The 22618-nt window shown below is 47.4% G+C and overlaps 1 protein-coding gene across 14 annotated transcripts in view; it reads left to right on the forward strand.

The window, feature by feature from the left end:
• The window catches only part of sox6 (SRY-box transcription factor 6), an 832058-nt gene that overhangs the window by 767465 nt on the left and 41975 nt on the right, over positions 1–22618 (forward strand). For 12 of the 14 annotated variants that reach the window (XM_072466411.1, XM_072466398.1, XM_072466399.1 and 9 more), the window contains 2 exons: positions 16963–17058; positions 18923–19031. In XM_072466411.1, coding sequence (XP_072322512.1) covers positions 16963–17058; positions 18923–19031 — 205 coding nt within the window. The remainder of the gene's footprint in view (positions 1–16962; positions 17059–18922; positions 19032–22618) is intronic. The other 2 variants (XM_072466409.1, XM_072466410.1) reach the window with 1 other exon arrangement.

Below are 22618 nucleotides of genomic sequence, written 5' to 3' on the forward strand. Positions count from 1 at the left end.
GGGCACGTGGATTCGCCAAGGTGGCCGGGATACCGATGGTCCAGGGTGTCATCGATGGTGTGCACATCCCCATGCGCCCGCCTGCAGACAGCAGGGACGTGTTCATGAACAGAAAGGGCGCATACTCAATGAACATTCAGGTGGTCTGCGACCCCCACATGAAGGTCATGCACGTGTGTGCAAAGTACCCCGGCAGTGTGCATGACGCCCACATTCTGGCACAGTCGTTCATCCCCGCAATGTTCGATGGATGCCCCCCCCGGCTGAGGGGCTGGATGCTGGGCGACAAGGGCTATCCGTTGAGGTCATGGCTGATGACGCCAATACGGAGGCCTCACACCAACGCGGAGAGCCTATACAACGAGGCACATGGAGCAACCAGAGGTGTGGTGGAGCGGTGCTTCGGCCTGCTGAAGATGCGTTTCAGATGCCTGGACTGATCAGGAGGGGCCCTGCAGTACCAACCCGACAGGGTCGGTCGCATGGTGTGGTCTGCTGTGCGCTGCACAAAATTGCCATGCAGAGGGGAGATGCCCTGGTGGAGGAGTCGGAGGGAGGACCCGACGGCACCGGAGCCAACACAAACAAGGATGCGGAGGATGAGGATGATGGCGCGCATCAGGGTGGGGGGAGGGGCGCAGGACACAGACACTGCCCGGCTGCTGGTTACGTCCAGGAGGCTGGGCGACGGCACCGCCGCGGACAGCGGCCATGCGACGCGTTGGTGGCCGTACGGTTCACGCACTGTGGGGGTGGGATTCGCTGAACACTGCCACTTGCACCATCACTCCACGCAGGCACCACACAGCACCCCCCCCCCCCCCCCCCCCCCCGCACCGCGTTCACGGCACCAATTCCACATCACCTTACCACTGCGGCACTACGGGATTGCACAACATTGATGATTGGGTAAGCGGGTGTGATCAGTGCCATGTTGAATGATGACGGCCCGCTCTGCGATGAGCTGTGTGCTCAGATTCGCCAGCCGAGGTCATGGATATAGCTGAACCATGCACTCCGATGGTCACAGCCTTCGTGACGGATATTTCACCACATGCCCGTGGGGTTGCTGGCGTCGGTGTACCAAGGACAACGGTGTCCGATTATGGGAGGCAGGGGGGAAAGGGTCAGCACATCCAGAACAGACCTTGAACGGCTCGTATACCACTACGCCAATCGGGCACCCTCCCGAGCCCCCTGGCACCGGACATAGCACACAGCCTTACAAGTCAAATTCAACAGTGAGTTTATTTGTGTGGTTAACATAGGTGCCCTACCCACTACAACTAGACTGTGCCCTGCACCTGTGCCAACTTCTTACGTGCCTAACGTCTTTGCCTTACGAGCCCTATCACTACATCTAGGTGTGTTCCCAGATGGTACAGCAGGAGTGGATGTGGACTGCTGAGAATCACGCCCTTCGACATGGCTCCCCGTCGGCACACGTTTCCTGGGGCGGCCCAGCTTCGATGGGCCAGGTTGCTCGGCAGGCGTGCTGGATGGCGTGGTGCAACTCTGACCTGCCCGCTCCCCACCAGATGCGCCAGGGACGGAACGGAGGGGAGGCCGAGTTTACCGGGACGTCCCTTGATGGAGCTACCGGGACGGGCCCCAGAACCACCTCCTCCCTCGGGGAGCCCGGTGGCTCCCGGGCCTCACTATGGGACGGAGATGTGCTCGGAGACATGCCCCGTCGCACCACCGACACCTGGCGCTGCCAGTCCTGGAGGCCTGCAGCGGTATCGACCACGGTCCGAATGTTCGCCGAGACGGAGCACAGGGAGTGCCACATTCCTGCCAAGGTCTGTGCGATCTCGACCTGTGAATGCGCAACGCCATCCATCACGTGCACCAGGCGGTCAATGCTCTCCGCGACCGACTGCTGGGACTGTGCCATGGCTTGCTGGGACCGGGCCATGGCATGGTGAGACTCAGCCAGGGCCCCGAGACCGGCGGCAATGTCCTGTTGGCTCTGTGAGATGGCTGCCTGTGAGAGGGCAGCCCTCTCCTGGGCCATGGATGACGCGTGCACGTTACGCCCAACGCCTTGCAGAACCTGACCCATGGCCGAAACCCTTTCACCCATTGCCTCCACCGCGGACGCCACCCGTGCGGTGTCGGCCTGGGTGGCTGCGATGAGCGGCACCACTCCCTGCTCCTGGACGCGGATAGACTCCTCCAGCTGCGTGTGCAGGTGCTGGAAGACAGCCCTCATCCCGTTACTCAGTCCCTGGGTGTCCACATGCATCGGTTGTCCGGTTGGGTCAATTACATCCAGGAACCCGGGAACCGTCTGGGTGGCAGCTGGTTGCTGGGCCTGGGCTGCCCTCCGACCGTCCAGCCCCTCGGCTGCTCCAAACGCCACCTGCTGTACCGGCTCGGCTGTGTGGTGCGCACCAGACAGTGACCCGGGAGCCTCATCACTTATATGCCCAACCGAGGTGAGTGTCTCTGTGATGGTGAATGGTGTGGGAGACAGCAGTGCCGCTAGCTCGAGGTCATCGTCCATCAGGAAGTCTGGTGTGTACTGGTCCCCCTCATGGCCCGGCGCAAGCTCCATGCGGGCCATGTCGTCTTGACCTCCAGGTGAATCCAGCGGGTGTGTGGCCGTGATGTGCGCTTCGACATGAATGTCCACCCTGTGCCCCTCACTATTGTCTGTCTCGGTGGTCTGAGCGTCCCGGTCCTGCGTCCCAGACTGAGAGGTCTGCCCTCCTGTCGACCGACTGCCAACCTCTGGCGTGCGTCCCTGTGTGCAGTTGCGGTTGCCGATGTTCCGTTGTTCCCTGGGCGAGATGTCCCTGGACGTTTGGCGGGTGGCCCTGGGGAACATAAAGATTCGGGGTTCATTAGACACGGTGGCCCGGGTGTATGGTGGTGGTGGGTGCACAGTGTGAGGGGGGAGGGGATCAAGGGTGCAATGGCCAGAGTGTGAGGGGGGATGGGATCGGGGGTGCAGTGGCCAGAGTGTGAGGGGGGATGGGATCTAGGGTGCAGTGGCCAGAGTGTGAGGGGGGTTAGGGGTGGGGAGGACATGCAGGTTTCTCTCACTTGCTTCTGCGCCTCCGACCTGGCATGGCGCTACCTCCCGGATGGCGGGTCCCCCAGCGAGGTCCAGGGCACCTTCATGGCACTTACCCTGGCTGCCCGGGTGAGGTCGTGCAGCTTCTTGCGACACTGCTCCCCCGTCCGGGGGGGTCTGCCCCACAGCACTGACTGCGGTGCCAACCTCACGCCAACTGCGCCTCACCGCACTGGATGGCTGGCGATGCCCACGTTTTGGGCAGAGGGTGTCCCTTCTCTGCTCGACCTCATCCACCAGGGTGTCCAGGTCCGTGTCCCGGAACCTCGGTGCGGCTCTTCGGGGCTCAGACATCTCCACTCTTCTCCTCCAGGTCCTCTGTGCATGGATCGCGCCATTTATGATGCAGCGCCGCATCATTCGGGCGTTGCACGGTGACGATGTGGCCTTCGCGACACGCCCCCCCGAGTTTCTCACGGCCCCGATCCTAGCCCATTTTCCGGCCCTGAATCGGTCGGGATCGGGGCCGTTTCGCGCCGTCGTGAAACTCAATGGCGTTCACGACGGCAAGGGCACTTCGGCGCGGGAATGGAGAATCGTGCCCATGGGGCTCTATTCTCTGTTTCTGAGACTAAGTGTTGATGCCGATGCAGGATTTGTTGACTTTCACAACAGCAAAACAGGTGCCAACCTGGATCGATTCAGCAACTGTGGAGGGGATAGCACTGGCGCCATGTGGAACACAGTCGATTCCAATGAAAAACGGTGTGGGATTCGCCACATCTGTGATTGACACTTGGGAGGCTGACAAGCTGCAGCTGCATATACACACTTCACTCCCCACACACACCATCCCAGCCAACAAGATGGCACTGGTTGTGTTGGAGCATGCCCATATAGCTGATGGGTCGGCTGGGGCCAGAGGGCACCTAGGGGGAGGCCTGGGGGGCCACTATACGACCAGTGGTTCTAAGTTCATATTTGGTAGTCAGCGGCGTGCGCAGGTGTATGGCTGCCTTGCCAGTTGTGGCAATGGTGATTCATGCCTGCCCATCCTGACCCCCACAGCCCACCTCCTGGTCACGCCCGGTACTCACCTTGGCCCTGGCAGAAGCCCCCTAGCCAGCGGCACAACTGTCAGCAAACTATGGCGATGTTGGACACTTTCTGTATCCCCTCTCTCACCCTCAGCAACCACAACGCTGGTTTCAAGTGAACCGCGCCATTGGGGGCTCGGCCTATCGGAGGCAGAGCATCCAAGAGGCCCCGGAGAATGCCAGGTTGGGCCCGTTAATGACATGCAAACGGTGTTCACTGTATGTACATTCTGGACCGCATTAATGGCGCTGTCGAGGCGACGGAGAATTGCTATTTGGTGTCTAATCGGCACCAGCCTCGATTCTGGCGTTGGAACCTATTCTCCGCCCAATTCTGTTGCCCGATTTTGACGTCAGCAAACAGAGAATCCTGCCCATGGATTTTCATAAGATGTTTGACAAAAGGTGTCACTAGAATTATTACAAAAATTCTGTCATGTGGGGTAATAGGGAATGCAGGAAGGAGCACAAAGTTAGGTGATTGAAGCAAAAAGGTTAGTCGGCCAATTCTCAGTTACACGAAGGGTTGTAAGTGGTGTATCCCAGATTTCAGTGCTGGAAGTACTATTCCCAGTATCTAGAGATGATCTGAAATTGGACGCAGCGAACGTAATTGAATATATTCTGACAACACAAAAATAAAGAGGATATGCAACAAGTGAATTAGATTGAAAATAAATGCAGAGAGGAAAGCCGGACTGAAAAATTACAGATGTAAATTCATGTGCTTTGGTTTACCGTGACCTGTAGATATTGCTTTGTTGTTGACACCCTGTGTCCTTTCCAATGAGCAGAGTAACTGAGATTGACTCTTGACGTTAGTGAGAGCCTATTGGAATTGAAGTAGTTGTATACCTTCCTGTACTTGGTCATGAGATTGCCCTGCAATTGCTTCCGTCCATGTCCAATACTTTGGTGGTGAGCTAGGTTTGCCTACTTTCTAGTACAATGATTTGAAGCCACAAAGAGCTTTGTGAATTCCCTCTCAATCTGTTCCCCAAGTGAAAAGAGAGAATCTCCCAAATTCCCAGAATCTCTATCAAGTGCTGAACTTGATTTATCTGTGCAGTTGCCGTGTACTTCAGAGCAGTTCTAATATGTTACTTTGGTATCTGGGCATTTTTCACCATCTGAGAAGACAGCCATGTATTTACTCTCCATGCTTCTTTGTCTATATGGACTTGCGTATATAACAAAGTTGGTATCTCAGTGTGATCCCTCGGATCTTCAACTGTGGCAGAATACAAACTGGGTTTGCAGTCTTCAGGTTCCTGTTTATCAGCCATCACCATTCCCAGGTTCTCCTCCTCACTCTTGCTCACAATTCAACTTGTGATTCTGCCTCAAACTGCCTTTATGGATCTATGGAGTGATTGTGTCACCATAAGCGGTTGTCACAGATGGAATGAGCACTACCAGGTAGTTTGAGATTCTAGTTTATTTAGTTATACTGAAAGCTTCAGCCCTTTCTCGAGAAAATGAAAACCTATAGCGATATGAGCAGCATACATTAAATACAATTTCAAACATACTTAAATGGAAATACGTTGTGTGTCACAGTGCTGTGTTGAATTAAGGATTGAGTGAAAATGGGAAGAAAGAATCTGAAAATGAATGGTACTCACTGCACTTAAGGTAGGCCTCCAAATATTATTCCTCCCCACTCTCTCCAAGATGTCAGTTACTTTAACTTTCAACACTGTCTCTTTGAAGATGTCAAAGGGTTTGAAATTATTGAGCCCTTCTCTTGTGCAGTTTGCCGCTTCCTGTTATGTCTTATCTTTTCCTGCTAGCGGAGAAGAAATGTTGAGATGTTAGAAGGTTGACAATTGTAACATCAAATGCTCACCCTGCATCTCAACATGTCTGTGTTTAGACAAACATGCAACGTGTAACTTGACTTTCCTGGCAGATTGCTTGTTGAGCATACCTTTACAGATGTAAGGGTGACAAGTTTGTTGTAGCTCGAAAGTATACTGTGCTACAATATGGGAATAAGCTCTGAATGAACAATAAGGTTACCCGAGCACTTTACTTGTGGCTGCAGCCAAGATGTGACAGGTTGAGAGAAATACTTTGTGACATGCATATTTTGTTTAAAAACTTGGTAGTCTGATAGATTTTCTCAGACTGGCAAGATTCATTCTCATCTGTTTGCAGATGCTCTGGGGTGTTGGACGAAGCATTCACCCAGTTTGCTACACAAAACCATGAAGGCTAAACTGCTCTCTAATGGTGGTGGTGATGGGCCGGGGGGTGGGGGGGGGGGGGGGGGGTGGGGGGGGGGGGGGGTGGAGAGAATGTGCTCTGGAGTGTTAGACAAGGCAGCCTTTTGTTGGTTCTTTTCCTAGCTCCACAGATGCACCCAATGAAATTGATATTCCTAGCTGCTGTAATTTTATAGATTGAACATAGAAGATCAGTAGACTTTGTTTCGGGTAAAAACCCGACCCCTTGCAAAAGACTACTGCAGACCCTTAAGTAAAGCAACTGTACCAGCAATCCTTCCCCCGTCCACCCCAATGATGCACGCTCCCAGCAAGAGGCCTAATATGGGCCAGAGGTTTGGCATGAATATGTAATTAAGGACAATTCAAGAGCATCCAGTAGACCAGCTATGCACAGTGTGCCTGCGTGTTAAGTCTGTTCACTATCTGAACGAAAGCCGACATTCGGATATCAGTCTTTATACATAATATACTTAATCCAATAAAGAGGCTATTGTGAATAAATTAGCTATTAATCCTCAGGCCAGAAAATTTTGAAAAGGGCAGGTTATTGACCAAAATATAGTTTCCAGATTATCGGGATACGGTCCGTTTACAGGAACTGCTGTTAATCCATTGAGAGGGAAAATGTTTCCATAAAACTCAAAATGGTAACAGATGTACTCTAACCAGTACAGATTGCAGCACTTTTTGAAAAGGCAACAAATGGTATTCGTCAACTTCAATTTTCCTTAGTTGTGCTTACATGGTAATTAGGTAGATGAACAAATATAAATGGTTGTCTGCTTGTACTTTGTAGTTGAAAAATAGTATTGATGTTTTAAAAGCTGTAATTTCCCCATAACGTGGCAATAGTTTAAGGTGAATAATTAAAAGTCTGCCTCAACCAAAATGTCGTAAAATAAAATTTGTTCCAGAGCTAATCCTTCCTCTGGGTGAGATTGAGCAGTCTATAAAGTGCAGCGTTTATAAATAATGTGTGCATTGGTGCTGTAAGTGTACACATGAGTTAAAAAGAGAAGGCTGAGGGGGTGACCTGATAGAGATCTTTATGACTATGTCAGGGTTTGCACAGGGTAGGAAGAGTGGACAATGTTTCCACTTGTGGGGGGAAAAGCAAAACCAGAGGCCATTGATGTAAGGTGGTCACCAAGAAATCCAATTGGAATTCAGAAGAAGCTTCTTCAGAGTGGTAAGATCGCTGAACTAGCTACCACAGGGAGTGGTTGATGTCTAAATGCATTTCTAAGGGAGTTAAATAAGAATACAAGAGAGAAGGGAATAGAGGGTTATGTTGATGTGGAAGGTGAGAGGAGGTTTTAGAGGGACATAAATGCTTGCATGGCTGATCCTTTGGGTACAATAGCCTCTTTCTGTGCCTCTTATTTGATGTAACAGAATCTACACTGTCACTGGCAAATGCAGTAGGGTTTCTGTAATAAGAGTACAGTGGGACCTTTAAGTACATTTATCGGACATATTTGTTAATTAACTCTGCAGCAACTTTGGTTGCCAGTGAATGCCATGGAGATTCAGTCTAGAAGAAGCATTACAGAAAGTTACTTGATTAGAAGTGTGATATTTGTTGCACAAAACTAGCTTTCAGTAGGTTATCCACCATGGCTCATAAAGGGCTAAAGGCATCTCTATCCATTGGAGAGAGACAATTGGTTATATGATTTGAGATGCACCACTCCACATGACCATGGGGTAAGGCAAGGAGGCAGGCCACATGAACCACCACAGCCAGTGCAAGGATTGAACCCATGTTGTTGGCATTTCTCTACGCCACACTCTAGCCATCTAGCCAACTGCCCATTTACCAATTTTTTTCTAACATTACTCATGAGGATATTTAATTTTTGAAAATTCCCTTATTTTTCTCTCCATACTCAAAATTACATTTTCGCAGACACTCTCATTGCTTCTCATTATTGGGCTTTTAGGTAATACTGTGATGAAATTTGGCTCACTCCCACTGAGGTATCTTTCATCCACCTCTTTCTTCCATGTACCTTTGGTCAGTTGTGTGTCCATTAACATAGGTGATGTCATTAACTTGGAGTATGGGAGGGGGGGAGCAGAAGCCCAAATAAAAATGCTAGCTGAGGTAGAAATTCAAATTCACATCTCTCATTGCAAAGCACAGTGTGTTAATGCTTCACAAATCTGCCTTGAAATGGGAATTTCAATGGGTGTCCCATATGAACTGGATATGTGATTATAACATACTGCAATAAGTGCTGGAGCTAAAATTTCACAGTAATCAATTACTGATTATTCCTTGATAAACCTTCAGTGGTAACACTGCAAGTGTTAGAACATAGAACATACAGTGCAAAAGGAGGCCATTTGCCCATCGAGTCTGCACCGACCCACTTAAGCCCTCACTTCCAACCTACCCCCTCCCAATCTTTTTGGACACTAAGGGCAATTTAGCATCGTCAGTCTGCCTAACCTGTTCATCTTTGGATTGTGGGAGGAAACCGGAGCACCCGGAGGAAATCCACGCAGACACGGGGAGAACACGCAACAGTGATCCAGCAGGGAATCGAACCTGGGACCCTGGCGCTGTGAAGCCACAGTGCTAACCACTATGCTACTGTGCTGCCCCAAATCTCTTAGTCTGAAAATTATTGCACATCACTGACTTTGGAGCATGCTGACGGGTGACAACTGTGCTGATACCATCATAACAACAGAGTAATTTTGACTTTGGGCAATATGCTCAGATGGGCTTTTTGGTTGGCATGGACCAGTTTAGGCTGAAGGGCCTTTCTCCGTGCTGTAGATTCTATAATTCTATGACAAAAAACAGCAGCCCACTTTGCATCACTCCTGATGTAATGAAAATCAGTAGAGGTGCAAAACGGGACACCAGTTTGATAATTCCTGTTTTCCATTATTGCATGGGTGGAAACTCTTCTGGAGAAGTGGTGGACCCAACACAATGGGCGGGATTCTCCGAAATGGAGGCAGAGTGTTCGCGCCGTCGTGAACGCCGTCGAGGTTCACGACGGCGCGAAACGGCCCCTATCCCGACCGATTCAGGGCCCGATAATGGGCTAGGAGCGGCGCCGCGTCATTTACGCGCGCCAGGCCTTGGCGCCGCGTAAAGGCGGCATGCATACATGACGCGGCCGGCGCCGCATAACTGGCGTCACCCGCGCATGCGTGGTTGCCGTCCTCTCCGAGTCCGCCCCGCAAGAAGATGTCAGACGGATCTTGCGGGGCTGCAGAAGAAAGGAGGTCCTCCTTCAGAGAGGACAGCCCGACGATCGGTGGGCACCGATCGTGGGCCACACCCCATTTCAGGCCCACCCCGGTGCAGGATCCCCACCCCCCCACCCCCGCCGCAGGCCACCCCCCCCCCAGCGTTCCCACGCTGTTCCCACCGGCAGCGACCAGGTGTGGACGGCGCCGGGGGGAACCCGCCGTTTTGGGCTGGCCGCTCGGCCCATACGGGCCTGAGAATAGCAGGGGTGCCGGAGAATCGCCATTTTGGGTGTCTCGGGCGATTCTCCGACCTGCGCCGCGCGGAACTCGACGGAGCCGTTCTCGCCGCTTGGGAGAATCGCAGGAGGGCGTCGGACCGGCGTCGCGGGAAAACTTGGCAACCCAGGCGATTCTCCCAACCGGCGCGGGAGCGGAGAATCGCGCCCACTGAATCTCGATAACTCTGGGCTACACGGGTGGGTAATGACTAATGTACGGTTGAATTCCCTTTCTGTTTGCCATCTGATATCGAGTCATAGAGCTTTACAGCACAGAAAGAGGCCCATTGTGACAACCTCAGCCATCAAGCACCTATCTATTCTAATCCCATTTTCCAGCACTTGGTCCATGGCCTGTATGCTGTGACGTTTCAAGTGCACATCTCAATGCATCTTAAATGTTGTGAGGGTTCCCACCTCTGCCATCTTTTCATGTTGTGAGTTTCAGATTCACACCAACCTCTGGGTGAAAAAGCTTTTACTCAAATCCCCTCGAAATCTCCTGCCTCAGCACGGTGGCGCAGTGGTTAGCACTGCTGCCTCACGACACTGAGGACCCGAGTTCGATCCCGGCCCCGGATCACTGTACCTGTGAAATTGACACCATCTCCCCGTGTTTGCGTGGGTCTCATCCCCACAACCTAAAAATGTGCATGGTTGGTGGATTGGCCATGCTAAATTGCCCCTTAATTGGAAAAAAACAATTGGGTACTCTAAATTTATTTTTAAAATATCAATCTCCTGGCCCTTACCTTAAATCTATGTTCCCTGGTTATTGATCCCTCTGCTAAGGGAAAAAGTACCTTCCTGTCCACCCTATCTACGTCCCTCATAATTTTATGCACCTCAGTCAGGTCCTCCCTTGGCTTTCTCTGCTCTAAGGAAAACAGCACCTGCCTATCCAGTCTCTCTTCATAGCTGGAACCATCCAGTCCAGGAAATATTCTGGTGAATCTCCTCTGTATCAGAAGGTTTTGGTTTTGCTGTTATAGCCCTCTGATGTTGAATAAGTTTCTGGACCCACATAAGAATGATTGAATGCTGAGGTAAATTTGGGGACATGAAATGGCCAGAGAATCATAACTGGCACAGCATATATAGTGCTTTTAGATGAGGAAGTTGGAAGAGGGGGGGGTAAAGAAACTGAAATAAAACAACCACACAAAAGTCAAATGAATTAAATAACAGATGCTGGAAAGAGATTTTCAAGACTGTGATCTAATTCAAGCTTTGGTTTGAATTTTATGATAACTCTTGAAGCCTCTGATTAGTTTCTAAGCCTGTAATCAATCTCATTAATCTCTTTAACCCATTCAAGATTGCTCTGACATTTCCAAACCAGGGTTTAGTTCTAAGTGGATCAATACCTTCCTATTTATGGGAGGTGTTTGTAAATTATGGAATGTTTTGGAATCTTGGACCTTGCTCTAATTCTGCTTTTGTGATCTTTTAAAATTTACAATGCCATATGTTATTCTGTTCACATCATCGGAAAATACGTGACAATGAGGCCCTGGAGAAGTGTCATTCTTCCCCTGAAATTAAATTTACCAGCAGAATTCTGCTTAAAAATGGGAGACAGTGAATTATGATGAACTTTGGTGTCAATTTATTATTTCCTTTCATCTTTTTTTGAGTCTTTTCGTTTTGACAATTGTAATGATATCTTTGGAGGGCTGTCTTGGAGAAGTTGTTGAGCCTTACATGTGCAACAGCAGAACCAAGCACCAATAGAGACAAACTCCTATTTACTCAGATGGCTTCAACTTTATATCTAAAATCAACCTGTATGGCTCAGACATTTTTCTAAATTAGCACTGCCAATGTTTGTTTTTTTGCTTTTTGGCAGTGTTCTCCTGAAGCGTTGACTGGTTTTATAGAATTTGCAGTGCAGAAGGAGGCCATTCGGCCCATCGAGTCTGCACCGGCTCTTGGAAAGAGCACCCTACCCAAGGTCAACACCGCCACCCTATCCCCATAACCCAGTAACCCCACCCAACACTAAGGGCAATTTATCATGGCCAATCCACCTAACCTGCACATCTTTGGACTGTGGGAGGAAACCGGAGCACCCGGAGGAAACCCACGCACACAAAGGGAGGATGTGCAGACTCCACACAGACAGTGACCCAAGCTGGAATCGAACCTGGGACCCTGGAGCTGTGAAGCAATTGTGCTATCCACAAGGCTACCGTTGCTTATGTATGGTTCCACAAACAGCCATGCTTCATTCTTTGCACCCTTTGCAAGAACTCACAGCTGACGCAGATCTTCCCCATACATTCACCCACTTACATTCACCCACTTACATTCACCCACTTACATTCACACACTTACATTCACACACTTACATTCACCCACTTATATACACACAGCTTCCAATAGTTTTAGGGGGCAAAAATGCGAGTTGATTTTTCACCCCCCCCTGCCTAGGCAAAAAAACAATGAAGGAAACTTGTAGTAACCCCTCAACTATTACTCTGGCTGAGATCAGTTAATATAAACCAAAGATCGGGCGGGATTCTTCAGAAACAGGCAGGGCGGGCAACTCCGGTGTGAAGGAGTGGCGTGAACCACTCCGGCGTTGGGGTGTCCCGAAGGTGCGGAATCCTCCGCACCTTCAGGGGCTAGGCCGGCGCCAGAGTGGTTTGCGCCGCGCCCGCTGGCGCGGAAGGGGCTTGGTGCCATGCCAACCGGTGCCGAAGGGCCTCCGGCGGTTGGCGCGAGTTGGCGCATGTGCGGGAGCACCAGCGTGTACAGGCATCATCCCAGCGCATGCGCAGGGGGGGTTCATCTCCGCACCGCCCATCATGGACCGGCACACCAGCTGGCGCGGAGGAATAGAGTGCCCCCACGGCACAGGCCCTCCCGCGGATCGGTGGATACCGATCGCGGGCCAGGCCACCGTGGGGGCACCCCCCCGGGGCCAGATCCCCCTGAGGATCCCGGAGGCTGCCTGCGGAGCCAGGTCCCGCCGACAAATACTGTCGTAACATATGCCGGTGGGACCCGCCGAAAACGGCCGGTCACTCGGCCCATCGCGGCCAGGGAATTGCTGGGGGGGGGCCGCCGCCAGCGGCTGCCGACTGTCGCGGCGCGATTCTCGCCCCCGCCAAATCCCCGGCACCGGAGAATTCGGCAGCCAGCGGGGGTGGGATTCACGCTGCCCCCCCGGCGATTCTCCGACCCGGCAGGGGGTCGGAGAATCCCGCCACAGGCCTCAATGTTCTGAACTTTTTTTTAAACAAGTTTAATCTACCTACCCTGCATATCTTGGGGTTTTGCGGGGGGTGGGGGGCGGGGGTGAGACTCACGGAGACACGGGGAGAATGTGCAAACTCCAAATGGACAAATAGTGACCCGGGGCCAGGGTCGAACCCGGGTCCTCGGCACCGTAAGGCAGCAGTGCTAATCACTGTGACACCGTGCCGCCCTCTTAATGTTCTCATCTGTATATCTTAGTATAATATATGCAGTATGATTCACCACTGGGCCTACAGACAACCTCGGTTTTATTTCATCGAGGCTCCCATTTTAATATTACCAAATTACTCAAATTATAAAATTATTTTAACAATAATGAATTCTGCATTATGGTAATCACACTATAAGCATTGTAAAATTGATCTGTATTTAGGAAATAAGATTCTGGAGTTTATCCCCTTTTCCTCCAAAACCAATTATATCTCTTTTTGATGGAAGGTTCCCTTCGATTTACCACAGAATAATAGAACCACAGAATTCCTACAGAAAGAGGCCATTCGGCCCATCGGGTCTGCACCAATTCTCCGAAAGAGCTCCCAAACTAGGCCCTTTCCCCTGCCGTAGCCCAACCTAACCTTAACATCTTTGGACACTGAGGGGCAATTTCACCATGGCCAATCCACCTAACCTGCACATCTTAGGACTGTGGGAGGAAACTAGAGCACTTGGAGGAAACCCACGCAGGCACGGGGAGAAAGTACAAACTCCACATAGGCAGTCACCCAAAGCCGGGATTGAACCCGGGTCCCTGGCGCTGTGAGGCAGCAGTGCTAACCACTGTACCGCCCCTAATTTAACATGCTTCTTCTCTTCAAAAGATCACTAATCATTAAGGAATTTAACTGCATTTGGTGTTCACTTTGTTTGACTACAGCAGGAGAGGAATCAGCAGGTTTGTGTTATAACAGTAATGTGGAATTAATAGTGCTTCATTCAGATAACTTGAAAATATCTTGTAAACTTTGCAGTGGCTTGTGGAACACATTCGTTTTTTTTCTTTGCATTCTGTTTGTATCAAAGAAAGTGCACCATTGTGGCATTAAAATCCCCAACTCTGTGACTTTGGTCACTGTTAGTAATAATCTAAGAGTCCATAAATCATCACTATTGCTGCCCTTTCATTAACAGCTATAATTCTCGAATTTGATTGATGCTGCTGATGCAGTCTTTGGAACATTTAACATTGCCTCAGCTTTAACAAGCCCTTCATCATCTCAATCTCTTCATCCAATATATAAGCACTGTCTTGTTTATCATAATCTAAAGATGCTTAAAGCATACAACCAGCAATTTCCTAACACGGTGGTTCAATTGCTGCAAAGTAATCTCTGTGACACTCGGACTAGTATGGACTGATGAAGCATGGGAAGATGTATCTATTTACATTACTTAAGTGATGGATTAACATTTGGCTTCCTTGAAACTCCAAACCAGAAGGCTCATTTTTCTTTATTGCGCCTTTTAAATGACAGTGCCACTTTTTGTATGGCCTGTCTGTCAGTTTTGAGGCCAGTTTCACAATTTCAAAGGCCAACCAGCCAGTGACACTCTTATGTGCTCCAGGTTGATCTGGTTGCAGAATTATCAGTAAACAAGTGTATGCAATGAAACTTCATTGACTTAAAGTAGTAAATGAAATTATGACATTAAACCACAAGTCAAACTGAAGCACAGCAAAAAATTCCATGTGTTTCAGTAAATTCTAATGCAGCTGCATTTTTGAAGTAAAATGTATCTACACACACTCATTCCATCAGAAGGGGTTTTGATTGTGACTTATGGGCGATGAACTCTCAAATTCCTCTTTGCCATGCTCTTTGTAGCATTGTGGGGTCCCTTTAAGATTGACAAGTCAAATATGTGCACATCTTAAAGGGACTGCTGTTTGCACATGGCGTGCCTGTCCCCTCTTTTGGACTTTCTGGATTGTTGTGTCCCCACACAGCTTCGAGGGAACATTGATTATGGGAGAAAAACTTTCCTCTGTGCGCACGTTTCTGCAAAATCAGGTTCATAATTTTGCTGCACCCAGCACACAAAGGAAACCTCTGTCACATAGAGAATAAAAGATCGTAGAAGTTGCAATTAAATGAAAGCCACTCAATATATCGAGATGTACCGTCTGACAATGGATGATCATTGAAGTATCATGCATTGGCACTTAGATTACTGATCAAAACTTATTCTGCTATTATGCAGAAGAAAACTCTTAACACTTCTTAGCATGCACAAGGGGTACATTCTTTCTAATTGTTTCCTATCATTATGGAGTTGGCTTTGCTTACTCTTGTGTTTGACACTAAAATTCAAAATGAAAATGTTTGTCCACTTTATATTCAATAGTTAGTTTCTGAAATTGTCTCTTTTTTGTTTGCTTTGTAGCCTATCACATTTATTTTTAACCTGTTTTATATTGTAAACTCGCGCTTAAGAAAAACAAAGTTTGAACAATTTATTGTAAAGTACGAAAATCTTTCAGCCATCTCAACCAAATCATGACGTCCAAGAATTTTTAGATAGATTTACTCAAGTAATGGAACAGTTATACTGCAGAGCCAGCTCATCTTTATGTATGAGCTTCTCATACTGCTAAATTGCAGCATTAGTTAGGCTGACAGAAAGGGCTTCTGTCTCTTTATCCTTTGTACTGTGCTGTGTGAGAGTGTTACCGTGAGCATGTGCTGTGCAGCAGGTCTTGTTATCAGACAGATTGTGTAAAATGATACTTTTTGTCAGACTGACCTTTCTCCAGTACACAGAAGCTTACAAAATTTCGGATGCCTCCTCTGCATGTTAGAAAGTAGTTGCCTTGTTATTGATGTTTCATTTAGCACCTTTAGAACCTGTTCTTCTGATCACTTTTATTAAATACCTCTACTTGCCCCTTAATTGCAACTCTCTCCTCAGAATTGATTCCATTAATGGTGCTGCGCACGTGAAGTCTATTCAAAGTTGCTACCCAGCAGCTTATGATTTGGATTACATTATGTGTTAAAATAATACCAGTCAGAAATTCTAGACTAACAAAGTAAATATACCCCTTTCATGTACAACGTCTCAATTGTGAATACTTGCCCTGTTAGTTTAAGCGTGTGAGAAGGGGAATGCCTTTGTGGATGTTTTCAATATTCAAATAACTTAATTACTAATAGCTATCTATGTTGCTCTTACCTCTGTTCTTACCTCTGCTGTTAAAAAATATATACATTTCTGATGTAAATTTAAACTATGTTGTTTGAAGTATCACTCAATGCAACATACTACTCTACAGCATATTGATCTAGTTAAACACAACATTCAGTTCCAGGTACCATAAAGCAAATCACACAGTTTAATCTTGTGTAATCTTCTTGTATTTTAAATCAGTATGCTCCGTGTTTTATGAGTTTTTTGTTCTAGAGCAGTGCAATGCTATTTGTATAAATATATGTTTTAGATTAATGTGTTCTTGCAGTGTAAGTTACTATCCAGTATCAGTAAAACACCATGAAATGTACATTATAGTGTTAGATTAATGTGTTTGCTCTACCTTGTAACATAACAGTTCTACATCAGTCAGATACCAGGTTATGTAGTTTATGCTTCCAGATGAATGTGTTAACATTTTAGTATAGCTTAATTCTGGAAAGAAAAAATGAAACCGTTACAATGGAATGCAATATATAATTTTGATCAATATGCTCATCTTGTAATATTATGTGATCTTCTAAAACAATGGGACACCATGCAGTGTAACCTACTGTTCTAGATCAATGAAACACCACAGCATAGAATACACTTCAAGATGAATTTATGCCATTTTGTATAACATGCTCTTCTAGATCAATCTGACATCATGCAATATAACACATTTCTAGATCACTGACATGCCATACAGTGTGACACACTGTTCTAGACCAGTGAGGTACAATGTAGCATACAGTCTTCAAGCAGTTCCAAGTTATCCTATTATTGTAAGTATAAAAATACTTTTTTTTAAAAATAAATTTATTTTATTTGTTATGTTATATAATTTGAACCCTTAGTTTTTTCCCCAACTGAAAGACTGTTTAGAACTTCATGTAATTTATGAGGTAACATTTTGAGCACACAATGGGGCCCAGTAAAACATTACATGTGATCCTGTGCACTGCTGGTAACTATTGGGAATGGCCATCCATTGCAATGAAGGAAGAAAACATAGTCTGGGGTTTGTAATGTTTCCGTATGGTCCATTGTAAGCTGTGTCACAGGTAAGGTGAAAGCAGGGGTAAGGTGTTTCCCTACAGCAGACATGGAAATTGCTGACCACTCACTTGGGCCTTAGCAAGATGATAAAAAGTTAACATAAAGTGTATGCAAGGGAAGAGGAGAAATCACTTGTTGAAATAAATCTGTTTGAGATGCACTTCAAAGAATGCCATTGATTACAATGGAGGAAAAGAAGCAGTACCGGGTGCTGAACTGGAGCAGTGTGTCATTCAAGAGGCAAGATGATCAAAATCTGTTTGATACTGAGGAAAGGATTTGAAATGTCTTTCAGAAACTGTGACAGATTGAAGGAAGTTGCTGTGCACTGACTACAAGAGAGTGAATTAAGCTGGAATTGTTATTCTGTTCGAGATAGTGTAATCTAATTAAAGGAAGGTTTTTTTTTTGTTAACCAAGAAAAATGTGCACACTGGTAAGAAAATTCATGCATTGTATGGCACACCGAGAAATGTATCCGTTTACAGATACTGACTGTTTGCATGGATCTAGATTACTCGAGTCCAGGTGAAATGGATGGGACTTTTCACTTTATGTAATTGTTAAAGATTTCAAGTGCACTAGTTAAAACAATTTTTATTTAGTTCCTTAATGGATAAACATCATCATAACTTGACATAATTAGATACTCTGACTATAAACATGTTTTACCAAATTGGAAAATGATCAGTAGTATGAATGAACAGATGTTAAAAATGTCTGGAAACTTAAAATTGGCTGAGGATTCCGTTGTCACCAATTTTAGGTGCTGTTTCTCTGTCTAGACCAGACCCAATTAGTCGACCCACACTTTTATATTTTTAAGTTGTAATTAATCTTCTAAATATTTTTCATTGAAGGTGGCATATGAAGATTGTTTTAAAGCAGTGTTCTGATGGCAGAGTGCAAATGACTGAAAGTATATCTTCAGACTTGACCAATGCTAGATCACAGATGGACTCATGAGCTTACTCCACAGGCGGTTCTGAAGGAATACTTTAATTGCTCTTTAGTTAGCCCAGCTCTCAGCTAGGGAACCAGATAAATTCAATCTAAATTGGAAACTGGCCTTTCGGTCTGACCTGCACAACATATTTCCCACCATTATGTAGCCTGGTTATAAAGCAGGCCACAGTTTATCACGGGTATCTTTCCAAGCTTAATTTCTTATGAATGAGGCAGTTTACATTTTTGTCTTTCAAGAATATTTTGAACAGCAGACAGACCTTATATGATGCATAACCCATGATACAGAGAATTTGTCATCGAATTTTCAGCTCCCTGAGCTGCTATTTTACTTCTCTCAATGTAAGCAGATGTGACATTTAATATTGTTTCATACTGATAAAGGGAACATCGACAGGTTTTCTCATACTGAAATACTACAATCTGTTATGTTATCTCATTTGAGTTTGAAACAGCAGGGTAAGGAGTAAAACACAAGTCAGGTTCCTTGGGGGTAAAAAAAGATGGATGAATAACTGGTGAAGGTTGGATGCCGATCCAGCAGCACTTAATGCTGCCAAGATTGACACAGTGACTGTCACACAAAAAAAAACTAACAGATTTTTTTGGTTCTTTCGATTGCAGGAACGGGTGCCCTTTGAGAATCTTGCACAACAGCTGACAGGAAAAACAGGGGAGGATGTGAAGATTGGTCCAGGGGTCATTGACCTCACAAGACCAGAGGACGCAGAAGGTGAGTGGGTGACCCTGAGATGTAACAAAAGCTTACTTGTTCAATGAGTAATGTCAAGTTGGTTAAAGTATGCTTTAATATTAGTGCTCTTACATCAGCTTCACAATTTTCCTTTACTCCTCCTTATTCACTATTTTTTTCCTCAAACATTATCAGCAACTTTAATTCTAATTAACACCACGATTAATGCTGCCGTTAATGCTTCCTCTTAACTATTTTAGAAAATCACAATGTTATGGATAATAAATGCCGAGTAATTTTACAGTTATAGATGTTCTTTAAAACACTAGCCTCTACCACCACCACTGACCTGGCGACGTCAACGCAGGCAAAAGACTGATCAGCCACTTCTCATTCTGGCACGAGGCAGAAACCCAATGAACCAATGAATTATTGTTCCAGCCTCCCAACCAAGATTCATCTGCCTACATCCTCCCGGTCCCTGGAATATCATGCTTGGGGTACTTCTATCAGAATTTCTCCGCAGTTTAGAGAGGGAGCTTCTGTTGGTATAAATGCTGGTGGAGATCAGTGTGTTCACATTCGATGGAGGTCATATCTTGGGGACACGTCAGAGCTACCTGTGGCCTTGTGTGCATGGCAAACGTTTAACTCACTTTGGATCTTTTGGAAGTCATGTGCTCTCTGATTATCCAGTGGACTAATCTTCTAAATCCTCTGTAGATTCTGAAACTGTCTGAATCTGGGTGGAGAAAAGAGGAACACATTGGTGCATAAATAACTAGGCAAGAAGTTCCACCTTCTTCTCAAATCTTTATAATTAAGCATAAAATCTCCCAAAGCAATTTGCCAATAATCCATCAATTGTAATATCATCTGATTAATATATTTCTTAAAATCGAGTGAATCTGTAATGGCATTGTCAAGTGTAGTTTCCTGGTTGTTTAGCTCGAGAGGGTAAGGATAATTGGACCAGGGAACATTAACATAATATGGGCTGGGATTCTCCAAGCCTCCGCGTCAAAATCGCGCTCGGCTTGGGGGCGTCAGACCCGTGATCGGCTCCAACGCCTTCCAGCGATTCTCCACGGACAGGAAAATTGCCACCAGTCGCGCGAGCGCGGTCGATGCGGCACCAGTCAGGGGCCATTGACAGAGGCCCCCGCGGTGATCCTCCACCGGCAGCTGGCCAAGTTCCCGCCGGCGTGGTGCTAACATGGTTCCACCCGGCGTGTACTCGGAGTGGCGACGGCCACGGCCACCATGGTGATGGGCGGGGGGATCCGTCACTGGGAGGGCAGGGGAGGGGGGGCTTCCTCCAGGACAGCCAGGGTTCCGATCAGGGGCCACCGATTGGCGGGCGCTCGCGATCTGGGGGGGCTATATTGTGGGGGCCGGCTTGCTGTGTGGTCCGCTATGTTGCGCAGGGCCACCGCCACAGGCGGCTGCTGCGCGCATGCACGGACCCGCGGCCGGAAGTGCAGGGTCCCGTATCATCAGCCGGAGCTGTGCGGAGCACTCTTCATAGAATTTACAGTGCAGAAGGAGGCCATTCGGCCCATCGAGTCCGCACCGGCTCCTGAAAAGAGCACCCTACCCAAGGTCAACACCTCCACCCTATTCCCATAACCCAGTAACCCCACCCAACATTAAGGGCAATTTATCATGGCCAATCCACCCAACCTGCACATCTTTTGGACTGTGGGAGGAAACCGGAGCACCCGGAGGAAACCCACGCACACACGGGGAGGATGTGCAGATTCCGCACAAACAGTGACCCAAGCCGGAATCGAACCTGGGACCCTGGAGCTGTGAAGAAATTGTGCTATCCACAATGCTACCGTGCTGCCCACTCTGGCGCCCTACTGGCCACCTTCAGGTAAGTGAATCGCTGAGCCAAGGAGCACGTTGACGCCGGCGTGAAATGCTCTGGTGTTTACGCCTGCGTGAACACTTAGCGGCCATTTCAGAGAATCCCGCCCATGGTTCCTATTTTTTGATTTTAAGTGGACAGGTGAGCATGTAAAATCTCAAAAATTGTTTTCAAACCCCATCCCCACCAATGACTGTTTAAACTCCAGAGTTGACTCAGATCAAAAATGCACAAAGCAGAAATGAGCAAGTGCCTCATCAGTGCAATCAAATAGGATATGGTGACTTTACTTAGATCCTAACACACTTCTGACTATGTAGGGCCAACACCTGTCGAGCTGTCTCGAGACAGCACATTTCTTCCTTGCCACTTCCTCAGGCAGTGTTAGCCACAAAAATGGAAAGCTGTGGTTCAACCGCAGCCAAATGCTGCAGTTTGCAGGCCCGCCCTCAGAGGCTTGATCTCCCATCAGTTGCTGGCCAATAGCATTTCAATGGTCTTCGCACGAGCAGCAGGAATGTTCCAGCAGCTGTACTGAAGCCATTAAGGGAGAACCCAACCAACGCGTTCGATATAGTAAATCTCTTTTTCAGAAAGTAATTGGAGGGCTCCAGCTCGGACAACTACGTGAGCCTGAGTAGTTCCCCACGGTTCCATTTCCCTCTCTGGCATCCTGCAGAGGGGAAGAGGGGTGAATGCCTGTTGTGCAGTTACCAAGAGAGGAGAAGAAGCAAGAACTCTCCCTCCTTACCCGTGGGGACATGAACCGAATGCTTCACTAATGTAACAATGTTACTTGATGGTGGGCAGAGAAGCAGGTATGAACCCAAATGGACAAAAAGAAAAAGTCTACAAAACGCACTCTGAATATAATGAAGTAGAAGCCATTTAATCAGGAAAGCTGCTCCTTTCTAATTAACCGATCATTGCTCCAAACAGAAGTCACAGCTGACTAGCATTTCAGTCAGCTGCCATGTCAGTCTGTTTTGTGTTGTGTTACACCGGCTGAGTCTCACAGCTGACTGCAAAGCCAGCAAGGGGAGGAGGCTGCTGAATTGCTCAAACTGAAAACTGAGACTGGGCTATTCCACCCAAGGACCGACTTGATCTTCTCAGCTGACTGAGGCTCAATCATCCTACCTAACTGGATGGAATATGATTGATCATCCCATTAAACCACAGGATTGGTCCAATAGAAATCAGCAGTCGTCCCGGAGAAGTGGATGTTTAGTTTGTATCTGTGCCTTGTTTAAATAGCTTATTCTCTTTCCAAAGCTCCTCAACTCCACAGCCTTCAAATAGAAGTATGCTTAGAGTTCTAAATCAGATTATTTAGAAGTTCTGAGACCAGCGCATTTCCTGAAACCAGCTCTCTGGCCTTCTACTGAACTGGAGCAATATGCAAGCAACTGCACTTGCACAGTTTTAACGTCACAAATCATGACTTCATATTTTAGCACCTGCCGCTTCCGATTGATTCAGGTCAGTGAATGAGAACCCACATCACAGGTTGACATGAGCCCGCTGAATGCTTAGGCCCACTAAGGCGAGAGACAATAGCAGTCTCTCCCTCTGGTGGCAGCATTTTAACTTGAGGTGGAATATTTTGCTTTAGGGGTGCTGGAAAAAAAATCATCTATTTAGGTGGGTATCAGTGTCAGCTGTGTCTCAGTGGCAGTCATCATGCTTCTGATTCAGGAAAGTCATGAGTTCAACTCCCACTCCAGAGAATTGAGCTCAAAAATTAAGGGTG

The sequence above is a fragment of the Scyliorhinus torazame genome, chromosome 10 (genome assembly GCF_047496885.1).
Source record: "Scyliorhinus torazame isolate Kashiwa2021f chromosome 10, sScyTor2.1, whole genome shotgun sequence".
Taxonomy (NCBI): Eukaryota; Metazoa; Chordata; class Chondrichthyes; order Carcharhiniformes; family Scyliorhinidae; genus Scyliorhinus; species Scyliorhinus torazame.